Source organism: Typha angustifolia, chromosome 6, assembly GCF_048772165.1.
Source record: "Typha angustifolia cultivar Huaian chromosome 6, ASM4877216v1, whole genome shotgun sequence".
In the NCBI taxonomy this organism is placed as follows: Eukaryota; Viridiplantae; Streptophyta; class Magnoliopsida; order Poales; family Typhaceae; genus Typha; species Typha angustifolia.
Window position 1 is genome coordinate 341211 of NC_133244.1, and position 10549 is coordinate 351759.

General features: G+C 38.9%; 1 protein-coding gene across 1 annotated transcript; it reads right to left on the reverse strand.

The window, feature by feature from the left end:
• Positions 1-8288: 8288 nt before the first annotated feature.
• LOC140761185 (pectinesterase inhibitor 9-like) lies at positions 8289-8882 on the reverse strand. Its single transcript, XM_073098405.1, has one exon. It carries the CDS (start codon positions 8880-8882, stop codon positions 8289-8291), a length of 594 nt encoding a protein of 197 aa, XP_072954506.1.
• Between the last annotated feature and the right edge of the window lie 1667 nt (positions 8883-10549).

Below are 10549 nucleotides of genomic sequence, written 5' to 3' on the forward strand. Positions count from 1 at the left end.
AATCTACATATTTAGTATTCTTTTTATTTAATATTTTATCACTCTTGAATTAGAAATATATATATATATATATAGGAGATTGAAACTATCTCAAAAAATTGAAATAGAATAGCGGATTGTTCACGAGTTCCAGATATAAATTGAACCTCAATTTCAACTTATAATTAATGAGTAAACTGTATCACTTCTCTTGGCAATCTACTCGTTGGTTTGTAAGAAATAATTATTATCTCAAATTATTTAGACTACTGATAATATTAGTGAGTAAATTGGATCGCTCTTGAGGGTATATAAATAAATAAAAAAAATTAGATTTTCACTCAGAGTTACACGTCTAATCCCTCCTTTTCTGCAGGAGAAAAGATTCGTAGATCCCAAGTTATATACAGCTAAGTATTTAAAAAAAAAAAAGGATATTAAATCCGCTATGAAGCAATGGAACCAAACCAAACCAAACCACTTTGTTTGTAATTTGAGCACTTGTTTTGTGCTTGCAATCTACAGCAAGCAAAGAGCAAAACGAATGCTCAAATGGAGAAGGTGTCTCAAAAACGATAGCATATAAACTGAGAAGCGTAGAAAGTATAGTTGCTGTTATCGCTTAATCTCGACGTGTCTTATGACTTCTCTTTAATTTTACTCTGATGTTCATTCACAAGAGTGTGGCTCCTACTAGTAGTAATCATTGCTGGACATTGAATTGTGAATGAGGTTGTGGGACTATTGATTATCTAAATGTTGGGAGGCCAATTAAGATGCAGAAGTGGCAAGGATTTCAAAAAAAAAAGATGATTGTAATTGTTCTTATTTATAATACTATCAACCTGAATTAAGGTTTTCCTCTTCCAAAGATAAGTCCCTGAATACTTGATTAAAGGAAGTAATTGTAGCCAGAGACACCTGATTAGGCTGCTCCATTTCCTAAGACCACTGCTAGATAAATCTTACTAAAATTTTGGCTGTGAATTCACAAGATGTGAGAGAGGTCACCTGAAGAGTTTAAAAGACATTCAACAAAGGTGCATACTTGAAGTTTTTAGTGTTTCATTCTCATATTATATATGGCTTAGCTTATCAAAGGAGATCATAATAGATATAAGATTTCCAAGGCTCAAGTGCTTGAACACAACCAATTAATCTTCTATCTTCTTGCAATTAATCTATGCATCACTTGAGAGAGTTCTTGATGTCGATAACGAGCCGGTACTTCACATTCACATACCTTTTGATGAGCCTTTTGCCTAATCGATGTCTATTAGTTCAATTTCTGGGTAGATTTATTTGCTGCACAGAAGTCAATCATCTCTTGTGTATCCTTTCAAGCCCATAAATTTTGTCCTTGGATATTCAATTATGTAAAAGTTATTGCCCTCATATTCCTTCCCTTTTGATGGATTATGAATAGATTATTACCTTCTTCTTTTTTTTTCTTTTCATTGAAGCTTACATAGTAAATAAACTACAAGCATTCCATTAACTTGTTGCCTAATTACTAAACTTTGACTAGGAAAGTAATGAGAAAGGAAAATCAAAGAGAAATAAAATAATTAATCACTATTATACGGAAAAATATATCACTTCCAAGTACTCTGAATAGTCCATTAAAGCAAATTTAACAAATAAGTCATATAAAATTTGAATGATCTAAAACATGTTTGACTTGTGGAGTTCAGAGATTCTACAAGTAGATTATATCTAGCAGATTCCTTGGAGAAATTGTAGCCATTGAAACCTTTGCTGGTGAAAAGTAGAGGTGGACAAGAATGTACAGTTTTCCCACTTCGGGAGGTTTATGAGTCCAATCATGGACTATGCCATTTTGAAGTCTTATAGTTTGAAGTTTCAATTCAATTCGGTTTTGGTCCTAGAGAAAAACAAAATACTTTGGAGTTTCTATCCGTTTCAGAGTTTCGGTCATTTTAAAAAAAATTTAAAGAGAGAGAATTCTTAAAAGTGAAGCATAAAAATATCAGATTTAAATAGGTTTACTGCCATTGAACAACAATTCCTAAATAGAGTTATTACTATTGTTACCATAGTTTTAATGAATTGAGGCATTGCTCATGTTACCAAATGTGTCTATTGTGATGGTACGAGAAATTCTTGCTATGTTTTTTTTTTTTCTTTTTGGAAACATAGTCCATAGATTTATTCAATCTAAGGTATCATATTGCAATGGAAGTTAGCAGAAGGGTTGACCCGTTCCTTACTACATTGTTTTACATAAGCAAACTGTAACACCCATGTAATAAAAAAAGAAAAAAAAGAAAAATTTAAGTGCACACGCCAAGCGCGTGCACTCTAACTGCAAGTGTGATTGCAAGCGCACACGTCAAGCGCGTGTGTTGACCCATTCTCCTTCTCCCCCACCTCTCGCAGTTAGTTGTGAGAGGTGGGAGAGAAGTGCGCCGAAGTGGAGTTGAACTCAACTCCACCACCCTCTCCGCCTCATCTCTATTTAAACTCCAACAACCCTCTCCTTCGGGTCTTCTACGCTTTGCAATCTCTCTCTCTCTCTCTCGCTCTTCCACCCTTTTCTATCTTTTCTCCTCCGAGCCGCCGAAGCCTTCGTCGCGGACAACGAATCATCGGAGCGCCGGCGGCCAACCAAAACCCTCTCATCTCAATCCTCGGGTTAGCCTCCATCTTCCCTTTAATTTAATTTCAATATTGCTTAGTAAATCATGATTAATTATAGTTTATCAATTTCTATCCTCGTCGGAGAAATTCGCCGGCCAGCAACTTCGGGTCGACTACCCACTGATCTAGGAAGTTTCCCCGCATTAGCCCCTTGCCATGGGTACCCATGGGGCGTGTGGGAGGCGATGCCATGTTGCCTCCCACCGCTGAGTTACTTGGACACTAGCGGCCACCACTGGCGGTGGTAGCCTCGCTCGTCAGCCTCAACTGACTCACCTCTTCACATGGAAGAGGTGGGTACTTGAGATGAGGGCTTCGAGCCCATTCTTCACCGAATTAGGAAGCTCTATGGCTGCTGGCCATGGAGTTCCTCATTCCTCACATCGGCCACACCGACCGATGGTTCAAACCAAGTTGCAACCCAAGTCGACCTTGTCGACTTTGGAGAGCTGGTGGAGCTTGGCTGTCGGCGACAGGGATCACCGGCAGCAGCATCACTCTCTCTCTCTCTCTCTATTCTGAGAGGATCTGAGTTGAGTAGGGGTTGATCAAAGGAGTCAAAGGAGCTTGAATAGACATTGAAATCATTACGAATCCGCATCCCAGGTCGGCAAACTCGGTGAGGGGATTGGGCTCGTGAGCCTAGTCCACCCGACCCCTGATGGACTACAGGTGGGCCATAACCCACGCCCGTAGCCAGTGGTGGACTGGGAGCCCAGTCCACCCGACCTCTATGGGCTATAGTGTGGGCCGCAGCCCACACTTGTAGCTAGAGGTGAATTGGGCTGACCATTTTATTCTGTTTTATTTTCTCTCTTTCTAGTGGTTGTTGTGGTGGACTGGGCTCTAAAGCCCAACCCACCCAATTTCTAGGCAGCTATAGTGTGGGCTATAGCCTACACCTGTAGCTAGCCTATCTTTCGGCCTAGTGGACTATGGGTAGGTTCATAGCCCACTTCCTCAACATTAATGCTGACTGGGCCTTGAGCCCAGCCCAGCCTGTGAACCCTTGAGCCCAACCCAACATGTGGACCATAGGCTAGTTATTATTAGTCTTTTATTTTTCTTAAACTTTTGTTAACTATATTTCTTTTATTTATTTTATTTTCTTAACCATGTTATTAATAAAAATTAGGAACAATACATAATTAAAATAGGCATTTGAATTTATTAGTCTTTTCAATTTGACACTTGCAAATGTAAATGACTCTAATTTTACCATAAATGACCATTTTAAATTAATACAAAATAATATATTAATAGAAAAGGATAAATACAAAACCAAGTCAACTACTCGAACTTAGAAAATCAAATTTAATTTATACAACAAGGTAGTTAGTTCTATAAGTTTATCATTTTTATGTTTATTTTATCTATAAATTATTAGACATGTTACTGTACGGGGAGGATCTTGAAATTTAGGAGGAGCCGATTAATTAGGAGAGAGAGACGGATTCTAGAGATATCCCAAGCGAGTTAGATCCTATATTAGTCTATGAATAATGTATATATATGTCATTTCTTACTTGCATTAATTACATGCCATTTCTTACTTGTAATAATTACATGTCATTTCTTACTTATTAATTACATGACAATTCTTACTTGCATTAATTACTACTTATTGCACATGTATGACAGGTTCTATACATTGTTTATAATATATGTTACTTTGACGATCATGATATAATAAATAATAGAAGTCATGGCACCACATGCACGTATCATTGTTAGTCGAGTCCCAACTAGGCAGTGCCCCTCTCACCCACTCAACCCGGGGTTAAGGGTAGAGTGTATTATATAGTATTATATTAGCGGTCTACAGAGGTCGTTAGTTGGTAGAGCATTTAGATAATTACACTACCCTAGTTGGAGACTAGTCTAGTATGATATTAGTAAAGATGATTCAGAAGTAGGGTTATAGTTTTAGCAGTACACGAGGACGTAGGGTCAGGGCTTCTATCGAGCTGTGTGCTCTTACTCGTCGTATGCGATGATTCTGCTCCATGCGATAATTCAGCTACAAGTAATGATTTTGCTCTGTGCGATGATTTACTAGAGTGGTGTTGATGGGCCTACAATTGGGGTCTTTAGTCTGATGGCCATAAATAACCGGTCATATACAGCGTCGTTAGGCATGTATGAACGATAATACCGCTAGATGACTAGTCCCCCTTGATACTATGTTGTTTTGTGAGATATAACATTAGTGACTCGATTTCTGTGTGGATTTTTTATGTATATTGAGCTATGATGATGATAATTATTAAAAATTGTACTGTACACATTTCCTTAATATGTTCATGGATTTGCATTTCTGTTTATCATGCAATATAATATTCATAGATTACTATTGGATTATACTTGCTGGGCTTTGTGTTCACCGCCATTTTGGTGGAAATACTTCAAAGCTAATTATGAAGGATGCGGATATCGAGGAGTAGCATATTCATTTCCCTATTTAGTATTGTTTATTCTATTATTCCTAGTTGGACTTAGCCCTTGCGAGGGTTTTTATGTTTAAAATTTGTGTATGGACTTGTATTCCTAAAGGTTTGTTGAGGCCTATGATAATTGTAACTTTGGATTATTATGGTATTTCTAGACTTATCCAGATACTTTGTGAGATTTTTTCACTAACATGTCACGTGAGAATCACGTAGAACTCTCCATGTGAGGAACACATGATTTTTGAAAATGGGTGTTTCACAAACTTAGCTAAATTATTAGCTGTGAGGTTATTATTTCTGCTAGTGTAGCATACCATTAGGAACGAAGCTTTGGAAATCCAATGAAAGCATTTAGGGATTAAAGGAGCTATTGTCCAAACCACTTTATCAAGAGAGGGGCTGTTAATAGCTGAGACGAGATTTTGGCAGTCACTGAAGATCCATATCTTATTACCATTTGCAAGTTTGATGGCCTCTTTGATTGTATTGAGAAGAGCTATAACTTCTCCATGGAGAGCATTCCGGTAGTGCTCAATAAAAATGGCTTTACCTAAGCTAAAGGGAGAAGGGTGCAGAGCTAGATGAGTCATACTCTACTAGTATTGGAACCATCCAAGAGGCACTCGAGCAGCCAACTAGATCATCTTTGTTAAGGGAGGGGAATTCTATGAGAGGTAAAACTAGCCGAGACTGGATTGAGAAACTTCAAATAAGAGGTGAGAGTTGAGTTCCTTGAAAATAGTGTCTGCCATGTAAAGCACACAAATATGGCATGGACTCTCTCATTTTGCCACACTAGTTTCAAGGAACACAAATATGCAATGCACCATAGGAGCTAAGAATATTTTGTAGATAGGAAGCTTCAAAGGCCAGAACTTTACCAAACATTAATAAATCATCTGCAAAAAGAACATGGGATAATGTTGGTGCACTTCTAGCTAGGCCGATGCCCCTGTAAAGCTTGCGTCTGAAAGCTTCTTTAAACTTTAGGAATAAAACATTTAAACCAATTATGGAAAGGAAAGGAGAGAAAGGGCATCCTTGATGAAGGCACCTAGAAGGATAGAAGCTTTGACTGTTTGCTATCATTGATAAGAATCTTGTTAGCGGTAACAATCTGATTCCAAAAAGTCACAAAAAATCCGATCAAAATAAATAAATTATATAAAGTTACAGATTACAGAATATAAAATTCTAAATAGTCGAGTCTAGTGTTGGATATTATCTCCTTAAGACCAATTTGCCCTTTATCGATTGCTTCTGGAACAGTGAACGTCGGGCTCCCAGGATACGATTGCCTTGCACTTAAAAGGAAACAGCTATTCGAATGCCTTGTTGAACCTGAATCGTGTTATGCTCTCTCTCAAATGCAAACTCAAACTTAAGACTCGACTCAAACTTAGAAAGAATGAACTAAATTTCTATGTAAAATTATGAAGACTGACAGCGTATTTATATAATTAAACAGGCTCGACGAAAAGATGCAAATGGTCACCGAATAGATGTACCATTTCGGGTTGGGTTCAACCAACTAATTGACTCATTAATTGTTCATCGAAGGGACACGCTACTTCGACATCGGGTAGGTTCAACCAACCAACCTTGAACCCGTATCAGGCAAAAAATTAAAATTGGACTTGACCTGTGTGAATCGAACCGAGCTGGACTGGGCGGCGTGTGAGTTAAGTTGTATAGTAATCTTTACCCACAAAATAGGTACCCCTTTTGGACCCAAAGCCCATAAGAAGTTTGTTACTGATATACTATACTAACATTTATCAAATATCTAATATGGTACTAAACTCACTTTTCTTTATTTTTCATTGCGATAATACCCACTTTAGAGCTAATTTTCATTAATTTCTCTTCATGGATTTGACTAAGTGAATATATGATAATAAAGTACTCTTTGAGCTAAATTAATTCTACTATTAAACTATCATTAATAATGTGTGGATCTCGTTTAAAACTTAGCTCAAAGTTAATAAAAAATTTATGTCAAATATATAAAATTACCAACAAATCTCAAAGGAGATTGTGGAGATGTAGTTGTGAATGAGTTTTATAAAGGAGTTGGGAAATCTATGAAATTTAAGCTGTCACAGATGAATCTCATTCCATTCTATCAAAAGTTTGGAGATTCAACTTCAAGAATGGAAGATCCAACTTTGCTAGTAGAGGTTTTGAGATAAACCATGAGTTCTTGGGCAATGAATTGATTGTATGATCTGTTGACCGAGAATGAAAGCATACTGAGCCTAATATATAATACTTGGCAGAAGCACCTTTATTCTAGCATAAGCACCCTAAAACTCTAGCCATCGGCTAGCTTCTCCCTCCTTATCCGTCGATCTCTTTTTTATGGTCGACTATCTTCTCCCATTCTTTCTTTCTAAATCACACATCTACCCAATACAATCATCATCTCCATTATTCCACTTCTATTATTTAGATCTCATTATCTCCACTAATTCCATCATCAAACCACCCATCACCGTCATCACAAATAAAACCACCTTAGGTTGGTCCATTATATAACTAGATGTATCCGATAGCAGCGTTGAATCCCCTTGCATCCGTGCACATCTCTATGGCCCCAGCCTTGTGAAGTTCTTGAAATCTTAAAATTGTCGTATGATATTGCTCATGGTTGCTCTAGTTATAGGCCAAAATCATTTGGGTGCATTCATATGAGCAGGCTTACGCTAATGTTTTTATTTATGTAAGGCTTAATTAGCTAAGTATTTTCATCTCTTACTTATTTCAGAAGCAGGAGACAGACTGGACTCACATTACCTTCACAAATGGAGGTTGTCTGAAGTTTAAGTGCTAAGCAAAGGTGAAGAGTGGACGCAGATGAAGGTCAGAGGCAAAACTGCAATATTAAGAAAGGAATAAGTTTGGCCTTCAAGAACAAAATTACGAGAAACAGTTGGAGACAAAAAAATATACATCTAAAATAACCTCAGCCAGCTACTTTTAAAGCATCTCGATCATCCTTTCCCATGCATATATTTGAACAAAATTGTAATGATTCATGACTAGACGGCATCATCACCATGAGTATACCTTCATTTAAATCAAAACACTAAACAGACTGATAATATACAAGTTACAGACTCTTATCCAAGTTCTGGATAAAGTATACATATATATAATGAAAACAATAATAATAATAATGACATCCTTCCATCCAGTTCAGTTACGTAGTTCAAGCTGGTTGATGAGGGCCAGGGTATTACTGGTGTACTGGGAAAATTCCACCACCTTCTTCCGGATAGCAGCAGCTCGTGCGGTTAATGGGATGACATCTTGGTCGAGGGATTGGAGGCAGGTGGTGGCGTCCGTGAGGGCCCCACTCACCCAAGCCTGGATGTTGCTCAGACGCACCTTGAACCGTTTACTGCTTGGCCGGCCCATCCGGTTCATTTCACGTACCGCCTGCCTAAGCCGGTCCGTGCTGTCCTTCATTGTTTTGGTGCAGTCCAGAACCGGCCCGGTGTGAGTGGACCGGGACGGCCTGGACCCGGAGGTCATCTGGGTCACGAGGTAGGACGTGGACCGGGCCCGGGCGGCGCAGATGGTTAGTGCGGCGTAAGCTAGCTGCCGCCGGCTACGGTGAACCGCGGGGCCGTAGCGCGTGAGGGAACGCACACAGAGGTCCGAGTACCGCGTGGTTTTGCACGACGTGAGGATGAAGTCGGTGGGAGGAGGTGAGCCGGTGTGCGTACTAGCGGAGGAGCAGACCACGCCCAGGGTTAACACTACAAGGAAAAGGCCGAATACTCTCATTGCCTCTCTCTCTCTCTTTCTCTCTCTCTCTCTCTACACTTCTTTGTGGGGAGGTTTGAGGGCATGAATGAATGTACTTTACTTATAGGAAGATGAGGGCACGTAGCTTTGCTTGTAGTTTTGTTTAGTCAAAAGCTTATTGAGTAATTATAATTGATTAATTTAATTGTGGAAGGGAGAGTGAGGAGTATCTGTGAAGTACTTAGCATCGGTTTCCGATTATAATACTCACTCTTTCTTTCTACGATAGTCCACATCAAATTTCTTATCATATTCTATTGTACTATTTAATCAAAATTTATTATCTAGTTTTTTAAGGGTTAATTATGTCTACGCTCCCCAACTATATCCAGATTTCAAAGAGACCCTCTAAACTTTTTAAGTTGTATTGTCTCCTATAAATTTTGGAAAAATTTTAACATCACCATTGTGTTAATGTACTATTAGAAAAATTGGGTGAGTCGACTTACATGTCATTGATCAGACGTAATTAATTTAAAATAACCTAGAGCTCTCGTTGGAGGGAACTTTGATTTCATTTTACCCTTTAATTAAATTAAGATAAAATTATATATAGTAATATCGTTTAATTTTTTTGTTATCATCTTCAATAGTCGCTAACCATCACCATTTCTTCTCCTTCACCATCATCGGCTTCTGCCTCACATTCCCTTTTCCTCCTTCCCCGGCCTCAACGTTGATAGCATCGACGACTTTGCTAATCTCGATGGGGTAGAGCGACTGATCCCTCTATTGGTCTTGAGGATAAGCTTTCGCTTGTGGTTGCCAAGGAGGATCGTGCGGTTCCAACAGGACTAGCCATGGCAGTAGCCTCACAAAACGATCCATCGCCAACCAACGGTGGCAATCAGCTGCACTGCACACTTCTTCGATCCGGTAATCAAATCTTTCGCCACCTTGTGGCGAAGCTCGAGGTTGAGCGATGTGGGCAGCTACAAAGTAGGGAAGAAGGGGGAGTTGGTTTTGGCTCTGTGGCCATGAAATCGACGAGCAATTTCATCGTAGGCCGTTGCTGCTATATTGGTTCCACCTATGCTCGATGAGTGCCACATGTTTGGCGAACAAGAGTGAGAATAATGACGGTGAGCCCATTTTGTAGATATGGTCGGTTTTCTAGATCTCCATTCACCACTTGATCCGGGGGTGTACTCGAACAATCGCCACCATCACCCCGATGTTGAAGTAGCACGACTACCAATTAGATCGAGGTGGAGATGAGGTTTTGGACCAATTAGGTATTTTTTATCACTGTCGTCCACTGTTTCACTTAGCCTTAAACTTTAGGGGGTCCCATGAAAACTAAATATTATTCAGGGGGTGTAGACATAATTAACGCTTTTATTTTATAGCACCAGATTCGTGTGAAGAAATCTATAAGGAAACTGCTAGCTCATAAATGAAAGGGGAACATTAATTTGGATGGTCAATCACGTAGTAGATAAGAGGATCCGGAAAGGTTCGAGTAGGCGTCACGTGATTGAGTAGTCGGTTGAAACTTTGGGTTCACGATTTGCTCCATGGGCACCAGCTGTTTTTAAATAATTCCAACTACTTGGTTTGGAGTCAATCCCAACTCTAGGTTGATTCAATTTCTTGTAGTGATACATCTGTCATTAAAAAAATATATATATATTCTCACTGTCTTT